General features: G+C 41.7%; 1 protein-coding gene across 1 annotated transcript in view; it reads left to right on the forward strand.

The window, feature by feature from the left end:
* Nucleotides 1-21,579, forward strand: part of SEMA6A (semaphorin 6A) — a 115,681-nt gene that overhangs the window by 37,039 nt on the left and 57,063 nt on the right. The window contains exons 2-3 of the mRNA XM_019473595.1: nt 16,150-16,287; nt 17,526-17,643. Of these exons, the coding sequence (XP_019329140.1) occupies nt 16,188-16,287; nt 17,526-17,643 (218 nt within the window). The 5' untranslated portion in view covers nt 16,150-16,187. The remainder of the gene's footprint in view (nt 1-16,149; nt 16,288-17,525; nt 17,644-21,579) is intronic.

Genomic DNA, 21,579 nt, shown 5'->3' on the forward strand with positions numbered 1-21,579 from the left:
TAGTTAGGCTTTTAGCCACTGCTGTGGTTAAAGAGGAAGGTAAGTGTTGTTTTGGGAGGAGGCGATGGGAGGATCTAAAATAGTTAGCTAAAATAGACCTTCAGTCTCGTCTGGTCCCCGAGAGACATCAGTGAAGTGTTTGTGTGTAGCTTCACACAACATTGCAGTCCCAAGGGAATTGCTGCTGCTGTTTATATCATACCAGATCTGGCTGTGGCTTTAACAGAAAGCTGTAATGTGCTGAGATGGCTGTTCTTGTTCTTCTGTTTTGTCCCTGGTGCTCATGACACTGTCCTCCTTCAGTACTGAATTTTTGTCTTTCTTTCTTTAAAAAAGAAAGGTAATATTTAATATCTTCCTTTTCATTACTGCTAGAATTGAAACTTAATGACTGTTGAGTGAAACCATATTCTATCTGGTAACTGCATGTTAAACCTTCAATTTGTCCAAGACTTTGCGACTGAGGTTTGCTTTTAAGTGTGAATTTGTTGTGATGATTAGATTATTCTGGTTAAGCCCAGCTGTTGGAGTCTAATAATTAAACGTAATTTAGCTTGATTGATTAGACAGAATGAAGGAAAACTTTCATAGGACAACTGAAAAAATGCATGGCATCATTTCTCTTGTTATTGAACCAAGACTGAGCGGTGAATTCTGCAGTCTGTTCCCAGACCCTGCCCAGGGTTTTTCAAACATCACTGTTTCTAAAGTCTGCTGTTTAGGAAGGAGATTCAGTAACAACTCTTTTATTATTTGGGTAACTTTTGTAGGTATAGCTAGAAAAAAATGTAGCTCTGACTGACCAGTTGGTAATGCTGGAAAAACTAAACAAATGCATGATTATGAGTTGAATATTTCCAGTGAGATGAATCCTCATGTTTGTGCTCCCTGAACTGCAAAACTGCTCTGAAGCCATGTCCCTGCCGAACTGCAAGCAATAACTCATCTATCTTGGGGAATGCATCCCATGTGTGTGAGTATGTGAGTGGTTCAGTTTTTAAGGACTTGGTGCTGGACTGGAGGTCAGCAATTGAATACATTTGTTCGAGCCCAAAACATTGATCTGAGCAGTTTGGGATGTTGGAAGTCAGTTATTACAGAGGGTGGTATGCTATAGAAATGCTGTCAGTGTTTTTACAGTTTGGTAACTAAAATGTTTGCTTAGGGAAAGAACAGGGCCAAAGAAGACTTGTGTGTTTGAATCCAGAACTGCAGGTGGGAACAGTTTTTCTTGTACCTGTAAAAATTGAAAAAAACCTCTTTACCCATATCGTTGGATATGTGTTGTCTATGTGGATTGTAAACTTTTCAGGACAAGGCCTTTTTTTCTTAAAATTGCACAACAGCTAGCATTCTTGGGGTAAAATACAAGTTTAGGAAAAAATAACCAAAAGGAGCCCCAGTGCAGTAGTATCTTCTGCCAGTGAAGATACTTTTTTTCTTTTTCTGTTGGTAGCGCTACTTTAATCCCCAGCAGTATTTTGCTATAGGGGTTGTAGCCCAAACTTTATAATCGCACCAGTGACAGACAGAAGTTAGGTTACAGTCTTGTAGTTCACAGCTGGGTCCAGACAGCAACTGAAGTGACAGTGTGGGCAGGACTGCTTAGGGCACTACTTTGTTCAGCTGATGCAGGACATTGGTTGACTGTAGATGATGTGCGGTTGCTTTGTGACAAAGCAGTAATCAGTAATCAAATTGCTATTGTAGGAAATCATCAATTCATCTATTGTATAGCTTTGCAGAGTAAAAGAGAAAAGGGCATAAGAAGGAGGAAAGATGGAAGACTGCTTGCTGCTGAATAAGTTCAAAGGAGAGGTTTCTTATCCTCGCATTCAAAACTGCGTTACCTCTGAACTTGTATCTGGTTTTGCTAATTAGAGCTGCTTTATTTCAGACCTGTCATAAAAGAGAGCATACCTTTTGTCTGTGTTTACATTAGAAATACCTTGAAAGCAGCATATTTGAAATGAAAGTTTTTTATAGGGTTTGCATGTGTTAGTTCATGCAATACAATTAATCCTACCTGAGAGAGAAGTAGGCAGGAGGACCCTATGGAGGATGTGTGGCTTAGCACTTTTGTCCTAATGTGTTTGGTCTTGTGCATTGCTAAGCATACAAACAAGAGAAGAGACTGAAGTGGAAGTTGCTATGAAAAGATTTCTGTCCTCATTTGCGTTTTCAGTCAGGCAAAATTCTTCTGGATGACTGTGTCCTGCCCCTGGGGAACACACAGCAGGGGTGACCCGCTTCGTTCCTGGCAGAGGGAAACAGTTATCTTGGTCTAGTGGGTCAAGGGAAAAGAGGGTGCCTAGCTCTACTGACTGAGAAAGAGCAGTTGATCTGTCTCCGTGACGGAAAAAGAAGGAACATGCCTGGTGAGCTCCAGGAGGAAGCGGCTTCCTCTCCATCTTCTTCATTGTCCAAGCCCTGGGAGAAAGCTACCATATCTCTCTATCCCAGTTTCTCCTTGTAACACCTGTAAGCTTCAGAGCTTACCAGCATTCAGCTAAGAGAAATAATGCCACAAGTCGGCTTTATTAAAATGTACATTAAGAGGTATATGCCAAGTTTAGTCATCCTTTGATCATCAAGAGCTGTTTTTTTTATTTATGTGAAGCACTAGCTATCTTCTTAAAGCTGTCCAAAAAAGGAGGGAAGATACCATCTGTCCCCACAAGCTTGCAGCAGAAATAACATTCTCAGCTTTTGGGGAACGTAAGGGTGTGTGTGAGTAAGGGGAGTAATCTGTTCTGGTGTAAGGAAAGCCGAATCTGTTCTTGCGTGAGGAAAGCCAAGTCCTTTTACGAGAGAGAGTCCCTGTATGTAAGTGCTGGGAAGGGAAGAGATTGTGGGGAGCTCCTTAGGATTCAGAAAGGAAGCGTACAAGCTATTCTCACAGCCTGTACTAGGGAGGCATCAGAGTTTTCTGTCTCACAAACCAATTCCGTTCTTTATAAAAGCACTTTATTGTAGAACATTGCCAGTTTGCAGCTTCGTCTTGCTAGTCATAGGTTCATGTTGCCCCTCCTGGCTGCATGCTCCTCCGTGCAGACCCTGTGCAGGTTGTTTTGTCCTGCATCCAGTAGGCAATACTTTTAGGACAGCAGGGAAAAAAAGTGTGGTAATTTGCTGAGGGGAGAAAAATTGGTTTCTAGCTCTAAATTAAGGAGGAGAGTTGTGGTAGGCACCGGTATTCAATGAGTTAATCATAAATTATCAATGAATTTCCACCTTTTTTTCCCTGTTTTTTACTCAATAGTCAGGTGGGGTTTTTTTTCATAAAATTGTTCTTCAGCATGTTCCGAGACTGCCATTTGTTTTGTGGCTGGACATGTTTCTGACTCCACATGCAGTAAGCATAGCTTACTGGTAAGTGAACTAAATAAAGGTCTTTCTCCTTTCTGGAAGTTTTGTGAGAGCGTGAAGAAGCTCTGGGCTATTTGTCCCACTGAGGTACCTCTATGGCTGGTGTCTAGGAAAAGCTGTTGCTGGCAACCCTGAGGTAAAGCAAATGTCAGGTAACAGGGTCCCTCAGAGCTTCCAGAAAGGATTTTGTAGGTTAAGTGCTTTCTTTCAAAGTTACATTTTTCCATCAGAAGAGGGGAAATGCTTGAAGGGATGTCCTTCAGATATCTTTGTTGCTGCAAGTCATTGAGAGAGGTCTTCTTCCAGAAAGGTTTTTCACTGAGCCATCACAGACCGTTTTGTAGGCAGTATTGGTCCTGTTGTTCAGGATACCAGAAATTATCAATGTATATAGTCATATGCAAAATTGACATTTGCACAAGCACAGGTTGAATATAGGGGCATGTGTGTGCAAAGAATAGTCTCTTACTTAAAGCTGATGTAATGGTGTTTACCACAGAAGAATGATACCCATGAGATTCTGTTTTGAATTGGTCACAGGCAAATCTTAACAAGAAGAAATACAGCGTGGAATATGACCAAGAGCATCTAATTTGCTTACTCTAAGAAGGCAAGAATTCAATCCAAAAGAAGAATTTCTTTTTTTAAAAGACTAAGTATAACCTCAAATTTCACAGGAAATTTGGATGTGGTATTTCCATTTCCTCACATTACATGGGAGACTTTGCCCAAAAGCCATAAAAAGTTAGCAGAATTTAACTGAGTCTTTATCTAAGGATGTGCACTTTTATGAGAATGAAAATATTAAATATATACAGTTCTTTATAAGTGGAAGGTTTATAAGTAGGTAAAGCAACATCACCCCTGAGCTGATGCAGATGGTATGAGCTGTAGAGCAACTACAGGTCTTTCTGAAGTCCAGTGGGAATCAGTACTCCACAGTCTAGCAGATGTCAGTGTCAGCATTTCCACTGGCATAAATAAAAACAAGCCGATGCCCTTTAGTTGTAACTGCTGACCGTGTGACTGTGCTGCAAGCTGGAGAGTCACTGCTCTGTGTTGCGAGGAAGCATAATCTGTGAGATATCATTCATACATGTAGGCAAAGCTTGACATGGGGTTGCTGGATTGGAGTCCAGTTGAGAACGTCACACCTTGATGCCAACCTGGATCTCTTCAAGCTTTTCTAGTGAGTTCAGCACGGCCTGTGCATACAGCCTTCAGTCTCATTAAGAAGTGATTTGATTTTCTGGTTTAATGTCTTTTGTGCTTTTTTTCTCTTCTATCTGCTGGCAGGAATTTGGGTCTTGGCTGTAGATCAGCTCTTGGCAGCTGATCAGCTGAATGTCCACATTACTGAGGCCAACCCAAAGTTAGAGGAAACTCTCTCTGCAGCATTTGATATAAATCACATAAGCAGCAGAACTGCAGAGTAAGAAATAACAGCAGCAGTTTGCCAGCTATGCTGTCTTCTTCCCTGTTCCTGCACAGGAATTTCTGTTCTGTCAGGCAAGCTAGGAAGGATTCATTTGGGTTCAAAAATACCTGGCAGACTTCTTAAAAACCCATAACTGTGTGTGCCGACTCATCAAGCAATCTTGCTGAATTCACATAGATGCACTCAGCTAATTAACCATTGCTTTTCCTGCATCCCTCACCTTTAAGGAATTAAGTTGCAGAGGGTGAGGGAGAAGAGGAGGAGGTTTGGGAATAGATCTTTGGTTGTCTGAGAAAGCCTTAGTATTTTGGTTAGAGCCAAACTTTCTTCAGTGAATCCCAGAGCAAGAGTCTTCCCATCCTGGTGCTGGTGGATGTTATTTCGTTGCTGGGATGATGCCTGTGTTCTGTCTGTTGCACACAGCGTCAGTTTTTTCCAACTCCACAAAATTAGTTAGAATATTAGTAATGACATTTTCAGCATCGGTCATTAGCTGTGTGCTGGTGCCGTGAAAATGACTTCTTTTCCCGTGTATCTCATTTGCAGTTGGAACCTGAATGCAGCCAATCATTCCTAAAATAGCCGTAGAAAGCGCGCACAATATAGAAAAGTCTTTGTCTGGCTGCAGGGTTTTGAGCTGCATAGCTGAGCCTGCCCTAGCACAAGACCTGGAAACAGGCTGCTGTCTCATCTGGGTGACAGTCTGGATTGTCCTTTGCAAAAAGCCTGCACGTAGTATCGAAAAGGCAGAGGATATTTCTTGCAGAAGAAGAGAACGACTTTGCCTTGCTCTACCAATGAGCCGGAGAACGGATTAGAGGCTTTTCCTATCCGCAAGGAAGCTCATCCATCATGCCCCATTCAGGCAGTCATACTCAGTGGGCTTGTTCTCTCTTGCTACACTGAACCTTTTTCTCCACAGCTTTTCCAAAGAAGTAAAGCACATAATAACAGAGCTATTGCTTTTGTAACTTGTACTACAGGCATTTGTCAATGCTGCTTTGACTTCCGTTTCTATGCTGCTCTAATTCCCTCATGCTGTGCTAAGAAGCAGGTGTGAACAAATGTGTAAGGATGCTTGTATTCTTCAGTATGTGGGTGAATATGTGTCAGGAGAAGAGAGTAGTGTATTTATGTGGTGCAGGGGCTCATCTCTGTCTAACTGTAATCTTTTTTTTTACTTTTTCTGACCCACCACCTCAATTTTAAGTTTGCCCTTGAAATCACATCAGATAGTTCGTGTTTCCTCTCAATAACAGACCCCCAGTAATTAGAGTTATCTTGCACTGTTCTATTAATTACAGGAATTGTGATTTTTATATTCAGAGGTTAATTGATGATATCTGCATATAGCACTTTCCCTTAAAATGAATTGAATTACAGTAATTAACCTTATGTCCAGGTTAACAGACAAAATCATTTGTCTCAGCAGTATCCTGGAAATAGGATTTTTCTTCTGTATCTGTTGGCTTCTTGCTTTGCCTTCTGTTTTCTTCATAACCCTGAAGTGGTGGAATGAAGAGTGAAAAATGTGTCATGTTGGCATATTGAGGTGATCCCTTTACTCAAAAGGCATTCTTGAGGATAGGGTACTTTCTTCTATTATCTAGTTTGGATTATATATGATGTAAAATTTGGGAATTTGTTGGGCATAAATCTAGGCAGAGCAAAGCTCAGAGTCTGCCACTTGCAGCTAGCAATTACTAGCAAACTGCAGGAGCTGGATTATTGCAAGCATCATGCTCATCTCAGAGGAAAGGCAAACTATATAGATTTTCTGTCTCAGAGTCAGATTTATTCTACTCCTTTAAGGTTTCAAAAAATACCAGCAAAAAACATTGGGCAAAAAAGAGTAATCATGAAAGAGAGAGATCTATGAAATTTCTCTACAGTTTTAATAAAAAACATTTCCAGTGATATCTGAGCCTTTTAAATTTGGGTGAATCTCTATGAGTGTATGGGCACATGTGAATGGATGGGTGTCTGAGGGAGAGACATGTCAGAGGTAGTGCTGAGAGACAATGTTCCCAGTTAATTTGATTGTTTTCTTAGCACTCGGAGTCTTCTGGTTTTTTCCCCTTACCTGCTCATGCTTATCCACAGGCATTTTTAAAATTTCCCTCAGGGATTACATTTGCTTTGTGGACATTTTTCATTTTTGCAGTAATCTATTTCATGCTCTTCTGCAAGGTGCAGAGAAACCTGAGAAAACTGATTTCATAAACAAATCAGGGGCTAAAATTATAAATACATATTGACAACTCTTTGCTTAACTGCATTTTTTATCTGTCAGGGACAAACATAACTTACCCTGATGAGTTTGCCTGATTTCCAGAGGGAAAAGCCTTATCCTTTTTTCTGCCTGTAGGAGTCAGCTTGCCTGACCACAATGTGTCTGCACATCCTTGTGCTAAGCAGCCTTCCTCAGAATACAATGCTGAGGTTTGGCCTGAATTTTCCTGCTGCCATGACTAGACTATTGAAGTGTGGAACAAGCGGTGGGCTCTCCAGAGGTGGCTGTTGGGGTAAACCACTTTTGGGTAATATGGTGTCCACAGCTGGAGTAATTACTATGTAAATGGTAATGTCTGTTGTTGGCATCTGCAGTGTTACAGTAGATTTCGTTCATATTTTGAGGGTAGGGGCATAGTTTGATGTTGTATCAAAGCACTTCATGCCAAAGTTGATTGGTGCCTTTTGAAAAAATTCTCTGACAAAACTTGCTGCTTCGCTCAACGTAAATGAAGCCAGGTTAATGAGTCAATTTTTGCATAAATGGATTTAGGGCCAGAACTGGCCAAATTGCACGAAAGCTAAGCAGTGTGCTCTAGTTACTTAACGGCTGACTTAAATGTGAGGATTTGCATTTCTTTACTGTTTCATCACCCTAAAAAAAGGACACTTTCATTTCAGATAAATGGGACAAGTTTCCTGAAGAATACAGACGGGGTTCATACATTAAATACGTGAATGTTTCTTGCATTTAACAAAAAGCAAAGGAGAATTGTTTGTATTGTTTGTGATTACATTGAGCTTTAAACACAGTGATATGTTCTATGGGATCCTGACTTTTTCTTCAAAGTTAACCTATGCCCTTGTATATCAATCTGATCTATTATGCAGATGTAAGAGGACTGGAAATTAAGTTTTTCTTCCTGGTTAGAGGGTGAGGAAGGGCTGCAATCCCTTTAAGTATGTACCAGCAGTGAAAGGAAGCAAATGCTAAGTATCTGAGGGAATCTGACCTGAAGAGTTGGCTGAGCTATAGGGATTGTTTTAGGATTACTGCCTGATCCTAATGTTATGTTTAAAGCAGGCATGTGGCAGCTGAGACAATGTCTGCAGGGCTGTGTCAAACTTTTAATCAGTGACAATTGTCAATATTGTTGTGAAAACCTATCAGGCTTCGTGTTTCACCTTTGTTATCTAAAAGGAGAGGAAAACAAAGGGAAGCCACATTTCTCTCCTGTTACAGCTTTGGGTCACCTGCAGCTACATAATTTTTATTCCATCCATCAGATGAGAGAATGGAAGGTCAGTTGACTGGCACTGATATTTCCCAGGCAAAGTGAGGGTTGGGGAGAGTGATGGTGTTGCTGGTAGTGTATCTGTTTTCTATTAAGCCTGCTGAGATGAAACAGCAACGTATATATTAGAGATGGCGTTCTCTCCTGTCAAAAGGCACTGATTGCTACATTTAGCTCTTAAATCAATTCAAAATCTTGACAGACATTTGCTGAAGTCCCACAAATAATCAATAGAGCTATTTTTATCTCTTAAATGAGTGAGGCTTTTAAAAATAATAAAGACATCTTTGTAATGACCAACCAAGCTGTTCCAGAGTTAGGTCTGTTGCCCTGTGTGGTTGGGGGTGGTGAGTGAAAGGGGTTATTTAGGCATTGCCTTTGTTCCATTCTGCAGGTTTATAACCCCAAAATAAAATTGCAAATGTTTCTGGCAGTCATCCTCCAGGCACAGATGGCTTTCCTCCCAGTTTTGGCAAGCCTGATTTCAGTATAAAACTGAGCAATTATTAGAAAGTGAAATATTGCATGATATAATACCACTACTGCCACCATCAACATCGTGACAAATGGAGCGTTTATTGTTTCTGGTGCCATGTGAGAGAGCTAGTGCCACTGTGTTACCCCTTCCTCTAAAACCTGTACCTTTGCTGCCGCTGGTGATGCATAGACAGAGGGATGGAACAGAGCAGATGCTTTAGCAAGGAGCTGTGGCCATTTTCTCATTTGCGTTGGCTCTATATTTCAATGCAAATATCACTGAACAGGTGGCTGATGAGGCCCCCGTGGACTGTTTACAGTAAAGGTTACAACCAAAATCGATAGGCCTGAGATGCTTCTAATTCCATCTGGGAGATGTTCATCTTCCATCTGACTGTTCCCTCTCTGAACAGCAGCATCCTATTAACGCTGCAGTCATCGGGAATGTATCACTCGGGTCAGCAGAAGGTTTCTCCTATTTAGGCATCCATTTGTTCTTTATATTTTCTTTTTGCACTGCGCTGGATCGAGCAGTAATGTTGATCTTGACAAGACAGGTTGCCAGCATTAAGCATGCTGAGTTTTGCCTACTGACTTGACACCTGCTACTACCGTTCGGCAGGCCGAGTCTCATCAGTGCTGCCTGGGGGTTGTCCAGATCTTTTCAGCTTATCGCTTACTGAAGCAGGCGGTAGTGATGTTACATATCACAGCTGACATTATTCTGCATGATGTATGGCCTTGTAAAGTTGCAGACGAGGAGAGAGGAAAGTTGGTAAGGACTCAACGTTTGCACAAACCTGAACAAAATAAGCAAGTGCCCCTGAAACTTGCTTAAAAAGTACTTTGTATTTTGGCTGAAATTTTATTTTAGACATGCGTTTTTGCAAGTCTTAGTGGGAAGATCTGCATGGTCCATGTATCTGTGTTTCATCAAACTAGTAATGAAGTTTCTATTATTCTTTTTAATGAAGGTAGATGCTGTTGCTTACTATATGAGGCAAAACCGCTCTCATTGGTGTCTTTCCCTTGGGCCTAATCGTCACGTCTGGCGTGCAGCCCACAGCAGCTGGGCAATGAGTAAGCAGTACTGAATCCAATTAAAATGGTAGTAAAGCGTGTATAGCAGAGGGCATCCATGCATTCCTCTTACGGTCAGGGAGAACTTCTTGATACCCACAAAAGATGAGAGGTTCATACATGTAATTTAGGGTCAGCAAGGATGCCAGAGAGGTGGGGGCTTCCCTTGGGCACTGCCTCCCTGCCCCCACCAGCATTCAGGAGCAACCCCTTGTTACTGCATGATTTGAAGTAGTACAGGTGATTACCCCAATGCATTCATGCACCAGCCTCTCTGGCATAAGGACCAGCTACCTGGAGTGCTAGAGTGCTTTTTTGGCCACATGAAATGAATGGCCAGCTGTAGAGACAACAGGAGCAGGACAGGAGATGAAAGATGAATGATGGCTGCACCATCGGTCACCAAAAGAAGTTGGAGGTTGGTAGCGATGATGGGCACAGAGCTGGCATTAAGTGTCTGTGGCCACCTGCACCACCATTCAGGTGACTAAGCAGCAATCGTTAGAGAAAGGACAACATGAGCAAAAGAGCTGGCCATCCCAGGCACTGTCCTGCCACGTGCCAATTCAGTTGTAACGTCTGGCACTCCATGCTGAGTCTTGCTGATAGCCGCTTGTGTCTCCTCTCTCTTGAGCTCCCCAAGCACCCGCTGAGCTTCTGTTCACTCACATCTGCCTGATCCCCTTGGCACCATTCAGCCTGGGCATTTTGCATGATCCCTTCTGCTGCCAGGTGCAGCCGCGCGTGGTGGCTGAGCAGCAGCTAGCCCCGCCACCCAAACGGGCGTAGACAAAGGATGCTCTCCTGAACAGCTCCGCTGTGCTGGCCTAACTTTCCTCGTTTTCTGGAAGCTGCAGCCTGCAGGTTGTATTCTTCTCTTTTTGTTGTTGTTGCATCATTCCTAATTCCTTTCTCTGACTTGCACAGAACTCTTGTCTTTCACTTTCTGGGAACTGTGAATTTAAAGGGGTAAATAGCAGTAAAGGCGTCTTCCACTCAGAGATTTCCAAAGTCTTAGCCAAAGGAGATGAAGGAAGCTTGCCAGCATCGCATGGCAAATCTGTACCATAGCAGGGAACAGCAGTCAGGTCGGCCGACTGGTTTCTGCACTCTGCCTTCAGCGTGGCAAAGCATGTGCTGTGTAGATCAATACGTGCTTTTTTATGTATGGGTAGATAGATTTTGCTCTGTAAGTCTCCTTCGATGAGACACTGAAGTAGGATTTGGGTTTCTGATTCACTTGCATGCCTTTAAAACTCTTACCGCAGGAGAATCTCAAATCTTTTTGTTACCTCCGTTATGCAACTCAAATCAGTTTCTTCCCTGCTTTTTTATGGTCCTTGTGTTTTTCCCAGGGTAAGAAATGCTGATTGTGATGAGAAGGGCTATTTGCTGAGTATTTCCAGGGTCAGTTCACAGAGGCTGCTGCTTTTTCTGGTCATGCATTTTTCCTTATGCAGTAGTTCCAATTAATCCGGCTTCAGTTTTTAGTTTCCTCACTGTTCGGTTAAATGCTGTTCCTTCTTACTAGACTTACTGGCTTTTTGAAGAATAAGTTATTTCTACATGTTTGTAGAAACAAAATAATTTGTTTAAGACAGTTATGGGTTTTTATGGCCATTAGGTTTTCTGGTCTTGCTTCATGCATAACACAGACCATTGAATTTTGTCTGGTAATTCTCACATTAAGCTTAATAATTTGTGGATCAAAGTGCAGCTGTTGTGTATGAACACAACCCATCGTGGTATAAAGAAAGTTTGTAATAAATGAATATAACAAGATCTGTCCATTACTGAGCAGGCTTACCGTGCCATGGGAAAATTCTGACATGGTTACATACTTTGATTTTACTTGGAGTTACGCTGGGGTTAGCTGAATGTACCGTGAGGCCAAAGCAACAAGATGGGAGGTTTTCTAACATGGAAGAGCATCCCTTTCAATAGTTATTTATAGATGTGTCTACACAGTCATTGCTGTTGCTGTTGAATTTGTTCTTAAGATCAAATCTGGCCTTACAGTTTTATGGAGTTTACCAGGAAGTTAGCTCTTCCATTTAGGATTTTTCATGTGATTTGTATAACCTTTCTGGAACTTAAAAGCTGTAGATACAATAACCTGGTTACTAGGGTATTATGGCAGCAGCCATGTAATCATTTCCTTAGCCAAGCAGCTATTCTATACGCATTTCCATCCAGGCTGTTGTTCACTAAATGCTAAAAACATCAGACAGCAAAAAGCAGAGCTCATCATGGTGGCTTCTTGTTGGCTCAGATAGCCATGGATAGCCACAGCGGAGGGCACTTGGCACAGAAAAATCAGACTTTTCTCCTTGATTTGGAATCATCGTTACTTTCATAGCTTCAGAAACTGCTTCATGCCAGCAGCATGATTCTTAGAAAATTAAATGGCCCTATGTCAAGCATCTATGTGTGTGGGGGGGGAATATGTATATGAGTATTTATATGTATACATAAGCTTTGAGTGAGTAAATATAATAGTAATAGCAACTACATTGCAGTAGTATCCAAATGTCCTACTTAGAGGTGGTTCACCTTTGGGCTGCATTGTACAAACAGAAAAACGTACTCCATCTAGGAAGGCAAAACTTTGGTGTCTGTCTATGTTAAGAGACCATATAGTTTATTTATACTTAATCATAATATGACAAAAAGGAGGGAACACAGAAGTAACCAGAACAAGTCATCTTATATAGCTATTTGAAACCATCAACTTCAGAAAGAAGAACCAGGGCACCAAAGTATCCTGCATAAAGTTATATTTGCACTGCTCATAGGTATGCAAGAAGCAGATTAGTTGGGGTTTTTTTGAAGCTTGAAAGAAATCTGATCTACTCCACCAACTCAATGGCTACAAGTCATTGCATTAGACATAGATTATAAAACATGCTCTTAAACATTTGCAGGGCTGTATTTTATTAGCATGTCTGCTAATAAAAGAACATCACCAAAACTCACTCTTCTTGTCACCACTAGCTTCCTTCAACAGGAGCAGTAATCATGTTTTGAACAGGGAGTTCTCAGAGACAGTTATCTCTCAGCCAGCATGGCTTAATGCAGGCCAGATTGAACTGCATTGGTCTACATTGACTGAAGATCTCTCCATTGATGTTTGCAAAACTTCTATTTGGAGACAGTGCCTGTACTCGCTCGGCATCACTGTCTAGCTACTCATGCTTCATCAGACACTGCGTTCGCAAGCACTTTTGATTAGAAAATAGTTTCAGCACAGTTGCAAGTGAGAACATTTGCATCACTCCCAGGAGCCCAACTGGAGCTGAGTATTTGCCGAAAAGAAAATTTGTACTAAAAATAAGTGTGACCTTCTCAAATCAGCACTTTTCTGAAATTCCACTGAAACAGTAGGACTCTTTCCACCATTGTAAGAACAGCAAAAGTAACTTTATGTTTGAATAGTTACCTCCTAGTAAAAAGCTGCCTTTGGATGCAACTTGAGACCTACTCGATGTTACTTTATTGTCACAGGCATTGATACAGATGTGTAGCCCACTTGAATCATTGACAGATCAAAGTAGACATTTTGCATTTACTTTGTATCAATTTGAACAACTATGTTAGCACTAGAGCAACACAGAATTATGCTTTTCTTCTCTCTTCTCCCTCTTTTCTTCCCCAGAAGCTACCCTTAAGAATGACAGAGAATTTCATATACTTAAAAACCTACTAATCTAGTCTTTGTTAGAAGGCAATATGTCAGTTCATTTGTCAGTTAATTCTTTTCAGGTAAAAGAAGAAAGATCTGGCCCAATAACATGTACATAAAATGACAAAGTAAGCATGCTGGGCATTGTTCATTTTCCTGGAAGCTGTCACCCGTATGTATTTACGCAGAGTGGTACGCGTGTCTGAATGAGAAATAGGGAATGATGGTGCAGAACCGCCCATGGGAAAAGTTTTTCAAGCTCTAAAGTGGAGTGGCAGCGATATGTCTGCAGTACTGTAATGCTTTCCTCATAGCCTACACACATTGTTAGGTAGTGGATGATGTGCTGATAGGGAGTAACAGAAAGCAGCTATTCTTATGCTCCAGAGTCTCACTGTGAGCCAAGTGGTTTGAATTGTCAGCCTGCAGACTGATACTGTGGATGAATAAGGTTTAAGTGGAAGAATTGGATTGCTTGATAAGTTTCTTCCCGTTAAACTGTTGCTCCTCATGTGCATTTCAGAAAAGACTTCTGCATTGGACTGTAACAATTTCAAGAAGGAAAGAATTTCATTCTATTTGTGTATTAAGATAAGGCACTTTGTTTTGTCACTTTGCATTGTACTTACAGGGGCAAAATTTTTAAAGCAGCAAAACTACATTTCAAAAAATTGTGTAGAGAGAAAGGAATTAACGCCTCTAATGTGTATATCTTACTTTTAATTCAAACCTTTTGAGGGAAACTGTGTTTCCAAGTATTAAATTTACTTCTGCTGCTTATTTCTTCTTTGGGCATTCCTAAGGGCCCCAAATGATGTTTCGCTGGGCATGGGAACAAATAGAAAGAAACAGTTCCTGCCCCAGAGAGCTAACAGTCAAGAGAAATTGTAAGAAGTGATTAAAGAGACAAATGGAGGAAACAGGTAAAGAAAGTGTCTGCAGGCAGACGTAGCTCTGTCGGTAATCATACACAGCTATCGGTCTAACCAGTGCTAGATGGAAATGCTCCTCTTGGGGCTTGTATGTACTATCTTCTAGTATGCATTCTCACATAAGGTATAATAGACAGACAGTGTCTGCATTGTGTTGCATTTATTCTTGCTATTTTTATCCTTTGCCATCCGTCTGACACTTTGTTCGGTAAAGGTGTCAGTCATTGCCTTACATTAAATTTTATTTTTTCTAGTCGCAGTCTAACTCAGTCTGTCAGTTATTTTGTTAATAGAAATAGAGAATCAGCCAAGTTTCCAATTTGTGTGTTTGAATAATAATAGGCAAACATGGAGTATAATAAATCATTAGTCCTTATGGACTGTATCGCCCTGCAACAGAGTCCCTATTCCAATCCAGTTATAGGAACTAAAATTTTATTTGAAAGCAAATATCTGATAAGGCAAATTAATTATTGTGACATTTTTCAATTGGGTAAAAGATGAGGAATCAGTTGTGTCTGTGAAATTACAAATGAAAATGCAACACTCAAGACTTGTTAATGCTTTTTTTGGCATCGAGAAAGGAGACATAGGTATCTAATATTAAATGGTGTTGCAGAAGGAAGGGCAAGTTAGCACTTTGTTTGCCAAATTAAGTTTCAAAGACTATGTAGGTTATGAAGTTTGACTTTCTGCCCGTAAATCTTGAATGACTGACAGACTCCTGTAAAATAGCTTTGTTCAAAAGGAATCTTTGGCAGGCGGCATCAAAGGTTTGAAACTCTGGAAGGGATGAAAAGAAAACCCCACTTTTACACTGATTTCCCCTGCAGATCAACGTCTGTATGAAATTTGCCTCGGAATTATGAGCTATTTACTGTATTATGTGCTGTTTTCTTTCACTGTATACAAAGGCCCCTGTGGTTCCTTTTATCTTCAAGATTTAGGGATATTTTTGTACATGAAATGTGAATGAGTGAATGCGCCAGTGGAACATAGGGAAAAAACGCTGGGTTTAGACAGTTCTGTTCTCTCTTATTTTATCGCAAGTTGGAGTGTTGGTTTTATGGCACTTAAATTTATGGATACATATTTTTATGGTAAAGCCCAATGACATGTTCTGCATGTTCCATCAAGCTCTCTCAGTGTTTCTTCACTTGATTCACAACTCTGCAGGGTATGAATCAGTCCTGTAGTATAACCCTTAATCTCTTTTTAACCAGAATAATGTAGTGTGTTTTTTTTATTTATGGTGTGTGTCATCATGTCGTCATCTAATCATGTAAACCAAAGAGGGGGAAAACAAAATATTTCCAAAAAAAGTCTTGTCAGCTGTCGATCAGTGCAGGAGATGAAGTTTCTTTATTGCATATAAGCAGCTGAGGCAGAAAATTCTTCGTAACTCACAGATAGTTAAGTCTATCCTCAAGCGAGATGTGGCACTGCTGGGGCATGGGCTAAAGGAAGACTGGCCTGGTAGGGCAGTTTCTGCTTAGAAACACGACATACCTCCTCAGGTACAGTGAGAGGCTTGAGGAGAAGGAAAGCTCCCTCTACTTCCCATTGGCTCTTTTTAGCTTTCTGTATGCATTGGTTAAAACCGAATCGACAGAAGGCACTTAAGCCTTTGTTTGTCTTCCACAGGGTGAAGTGCAGAAGTGAAGCCTCCCAGCTGAACTACTATGAGGTCAGAAGCCTTGCTGCTATATTTCACACTGCTACACTTTGCTGGGGCTGGTTTCCCAGAAGATTCTGAGCCAATCAGTATTTCGCATGGCAACTGTAAGTATGAGAGGCCAGAGGACTTCATTTGCTTAATACTGATCAGGGGACTTCAAATCAACAGTATTTTGTTACAGTTGCAATGAATAAAGTTGAAGCCATGGTGTGAATCAAGACTTTGACCAAGCTTAACAGGTAAAATACTTTTAGAGGACAACAGCTGAAAACACTACAGCAGTAGCTGAGTTTCTGAAGAAAAAGGCTCCCTCAAACAGCTCCAGGTTTCTGGGAAAGCATATTGATGGGGAAAAGGCTCAGGCATAGCTAAATGCTAGTTAGCTCTGTATAACGCGCACATGCAGCAGTTCTGCATTGATGATGATGCTCATCAGAGGTTTATCCTCCTCCTGTTTTCTAACTGTCATTTTGTTTACTTAACTAGCTCCCTAGTTTCTGCATCTAGATGTCATGATCTTGTATACATATGAAGTCTAACAGCAAGGTGGTCAGAATTGTTCACTGTTGTTATAGGTTGTACAGACAGATGATCTGGGGAGCAGCAGCACACCCCGTGTATGCTGAGGTCTCACCAAAAAAATCGTGGGAATAGAGTGAATAAATGCACTTACTGACTGATAGAGTGGGGGGGAAAGCTGACTTGTTGATAGCATAAGCTCAGTACAGGGCTTCCAGTCAGTATCGTTGTCCAGTTGCCAGAAGAATTGGAGTATCAGACTGGTTGCCAAAATAATATGCAGTGACTTTCATTTTATAAAGTTTCTCAGAAATCCCCACAGCTGTTCTACGATGGCAGTCCAATCCTGTAGAAAACTGAGGGAGCTGGCAGTTTGAACCAAGAAGAGCCAAGTCTTTTGCTTTAACCATTACCAGTCCAGTCATTGTGGTGATTGATGGGCCACTGTGAAACAGCTTTGTCCTGCTAGACACACTTTAGCAGCCAGGAGCGAGCATTTAAGCTCTGCAAGCAGTGAAAGAAAAACTGTGAGAAAGTGCCGTGTACCTATGTGCCAAGAGCTCCAGAAGAGCTTTATGCTCTAAAAAACCTCACAATTTTTGTCTTCTACAAAGGTGATGACTTTCTCTACAGCTGCAAAGAGTGTAACCTTGAAGAACTCTCCAGCCCTCTGTGCTCATGCCTTCCAAACCCCAGGCTGTGGTGCCGGGGCAGAACAGAAACCACAGGTTTTGGCCATAGCTGGGCCCCATAGTGCTCTGTGTTAGCACAGTTTCAGCTTGTGATTCTCTTTTGACCCTGTTTTTTTTTTCCCTTCCTGCAGATACAAGACAGTATCCGGTGTTTGTGGGTCACAAACCAGGGCGGAACACCACACAGAGGCACCGGCTGGACATCCAGCTGGTCATGGTCATGAACAGGACCCTCTACGTTGCTGCTAGGTCAGTAGTCCCCTGCTTGGCCGCTCCTCCCTTGCTGCTTTCAGAGGATTCTGAGTTCTTCTCTGCCGGACATGTTATTTTTAGGATTTTCTCACACTCAGAGGGAGCTTTGCAGCCTGTTAGTAAGACATATTGGAAACCTTGTTAGTCGGTCAACTAAGGTTCAGTTTTGTGAGGTGCTGAGACAGTCCTTTCAGGACTACACACCTCTGCCTTCCTTTGAGTCCGGCAAGAGGGAAGTTGCCAGAGAAATTGTTCAGCCCCGTAGAGGAGAGAGTCCATCCTCATCCTGTAATTTTGTTTGTGCACACCATTAATGACATATTTTAGAGAATGTTTCTGTGGGTGCACAAATGCATGTTCGGATAAGAGCTATTAAACTGAAACATTGCTGTTTTAGGCAAGTTTTTAATATCTTAAGACAAAAAAGAGGCAAACATGTTTGCTGCTGTTCTTTTGATGTACTCAGCAAGGTTAATTGAATTTGGTGTCTGGATTTTTTTTGAGAGCTGTACTGTGCAGATACAAGCACATGCCTTTTTGTAAAAATTGCATATAGAGCCACCCATTCAGTTCGCATAGCTCAGCATGGCACCATCAGCTTCAGTGGAGCTACACCAATTTATACAGCTGCCAACCTGGCACAGATCAGACATTAACACTTCCTCTCCCTGCCTGTTGTTAGCGAAGGAGATTGACGATCTTAGAGTGGGAATTACCTGATGGACACAGGGTAAATGCAAGAAGGGTCCAGATAAGCAAGGGTGGGTAGTCCATCTTAGGAGCTTTTGGACCCAGATCCTGTTTGGGACCTCCCCGCAAACTGCCCCTCTGGTAGCAGCTTGTTTCCTGCCGGTTTTCTGGTCCTTCTCCTCCACTGGAGAAATACACACCCTTCTGCGTGTGCCACAGAGAGCCAGGCTGTCACTGCAGATGGGAGAAGTGGTGGGTGGGATGGCCAGGAGGTGAGAGGGAACAGCTGCTGAACAGGCAGCCTCTTGCCACCAGCCCTGTCCTCAAAGCCCTTGGCAGCCTCCAGGAGCTGCCTGGCTTCCTTCTCAAAAAACCACTCCCCATCTTCTGGGTGGTCGGATGTGTCCTGTGGTGGAGATCTGCCTGTTGATCTCCACTTGGCACCAAGTAATTAGTTGTGTTATACCAGCAGAATCACTGAGTGCTATTTTTACACAGTCGTGTCCCTGACTGCAGGAAGACCACAATTCTACCTGTTGACCTACCCAGGTACTGCAGCCTTACCAGCTAAGTGCAGTTTCTTTGGGCTTCTCACATACGCCAGTTTGTACTGGGTGTACAGACAAGTTACTCTGGGTGTTTTGTTACTCTGGGCAGCAGAGCTCTACGTTCTCACTCGTGCCAAGCCCTTGCGTCACGTCCGGGCAAAAAGCATGCTTCCTTCCACAGGGAGCTGTGGTGGCGTTGGTTGTAGGGCACAAAGAGTGGGCAGCCCCACAGCAAGGCCTCCCTGCGCTTTGCCTGAGCTCAGGGCTTAGTATTTTTGCTGCATTTAGTGTGATAATGAGCAGGGCAGGGGAGCAGGCTTAAGGGTTTTGAAAGGTGGTGGCAGGATTTCCTCCTTTTCATGGTTGAGTTCCCTTTGCTTTCCTTATTTGTTTTCCTTTAAATTAGGAAATCATTTGCAGTGAGAAGGTGGTAAATCCGCTTTGTGGATTTTGCTCTGCTGTATTCATAGTTTGTTCCCAGACTGAGATTGACGCAATTAGACTGTCGCAGTGCCCAAGCAACCAGTATTACAGCAGGAAAACCCAGCTAAACATTTTGGGATGTGAAACCACTGTGTGCATAAATTATATAAAGTATGCTAGTATTTGGGGGATAGTACGTGTACTGGTATGTGAATATGCATTCTTACATATTATGTGTCTATACATTTGTATAAAACAGTTTACTACAATAAGAGTGCTTATATACTCCTAGGGTCTAGTGACCTACAAACAAGAATAAAGACCTGGTCTGTTTTGTACTTACACAAGCCCAAAAAATCTTCTTACACTTTTTTCCTATGGTAACTAAAAAAGTCTTTGACATATTCTTTTCCCCCTCCACTTGTTACTGAATAAAATCCCTGCTGGGCTGAGAAGCCTATGTGATACAAGTTAAAATTCAAAGATCATTTTTATCTTTAAGTAATAAACTTCAGAAAATGAGTCATCCTTTGATAACTAGTGTGAATGAAAGTTTATAACTGCAATACTGCAACTCCTTTAGAGGTGGTAGTAAATCCAGAGACTGAAGCAAATGTGTACACAATCAAAGGTGTTTCTCAAAGAGTTTTGTAACAAGATCCATTGAAAACTGTAGGTAACATAAATCCCTTAGCTATCATATTAGATGTTGCTCTCATGCTGGTTTTTTTAGACATTGAAATGTAGTGATGCTAAGCTTACGCTTGTTCCCAATTATCTGAAAAGCAATCAAAACAAATGAATAAACATTGAGAGTTTTTATTTTGGGGTTGTTGGGTTTGGGTTGGGCTTTTTTGTTTGTTTGCTTGTTTAGAAAATCCAGCATTTACTTTGCAGTTTCCTTGCGCAGGAGAGAACTAACTCAGATTTGAGAACCACTAACACTTGATTGCTGAGCGACTGGCGTAAAACAAAATTTCTGTCTGTCAGTTGCTTATTTTGTCATATGGGATACATGACTCCTGTATTATCTATTACCAAATAAAATTTTATGTCGCTTCGGAAAGGCTTTATTTCATATTATCAGGCAGAGATGTCCAGCCAGTATAAATTAGAATAACTCAGATGAAGCCCATGAAGCCGTGCTGTCCGAATATCTGGCTTGCAGTCTGCAAAGGACCAGCTCTGTTTTCTTTTTTCTCGTGGGAAGGGTACTCCCTCGCTGTCTCTCTCACACTCGCGCACACCCGCACACACACACCCTTTTCTAAATTTGCCATGTCTCCTCCTCCCATTGTCTTGTGAGGTGGCAGCTTTTGTTCACATTATCTGTCACCCCTCCTGTGTATGTACAAAATGGTTTATTGAGCCTGCGAAGCATCGGGATGGCTCCCTCCTCATTTGCAGTTACACATTTCCAGACGATGCACTGAGTGGCCAAGGGTCATGCACAGCCGGTGGCATTATTTAAATTCCCTTCCTCCACAAGATTATGCCATGGCAACAAAACTGGGTTCTGCTGACTGGAGGTGGGAAAAACGGAAGCTCTAGGATTAAGTCAATTTGTGTTAGAATAACTTAATTAGCAGTGAGCTGTACACATACCACAGCTCGTAGATAGTAGGAGTTGGGCAGCAGTGGGAAAAGGAGGGCAAGGACAATCCCGCATTGTCTGTGGTTAGAGAGCCCTCCCCTGAATTTGACAGCTCTTTCGCTCTCTGCTGACATTGTCAGCAACTACGTTTCACGTATGGCATGAGAAAATAATCTGTAATTTGTCTGATACTAACCCTCTTTCAGATGATCCCGTAACTTAGCATCTGAGTTTTCTTTGAACTGTTTCTTGAACCAGAAAGTAAGTCGCCTGAAAGCTGTTTTATTGAGAGTGGAACTAAATAACTCAAGCCTTATTCTGAATACCACCACTGTATTTTCTAATTGTCTTGTTTAAAAAGAAAAAATCATAACCACTGGAAAACAAGACTGATGATTAAAATCAAGAGCTGTGCTGGAAGAAGGTTTTTAGAGCTCCAGCCACACCTAATTTGCAATTCAAGGGATTTTGTTCCCACTTTTATGTAGTAGGAGTGACAGCAACAGAGAGTGATGTACATAAAAAGGGAACCGTGCAGTTATCTATGAAGCTGATATCACGCTAATAGGTAATTTTAGTCCAGCACCAACCCTGACCACTGCGCTGCCAGTAAAGTCAGGCAAATAATAAACTGAAGCATTAAACCAATCTTGGAAGTAAATGACAGCTCTGGTTTTA

Source organism: Aptenodytes forsteri, unplaced genomic scaffold (genome assembly GCF_000699145.1).
Source record: "Aptenodytes forsteri isolate BGI_AS27 unplaced genomic scaffold, ASM69914v1 Scaffold167, whole genome shotgun sequence".
Taxonomy (NCBI): Eukaryota; Metazoa; Chordata; class Aves; order Sphenisciformes; family Spheniscidae; genus Aptenodytes; species Aptenodytes forsteri.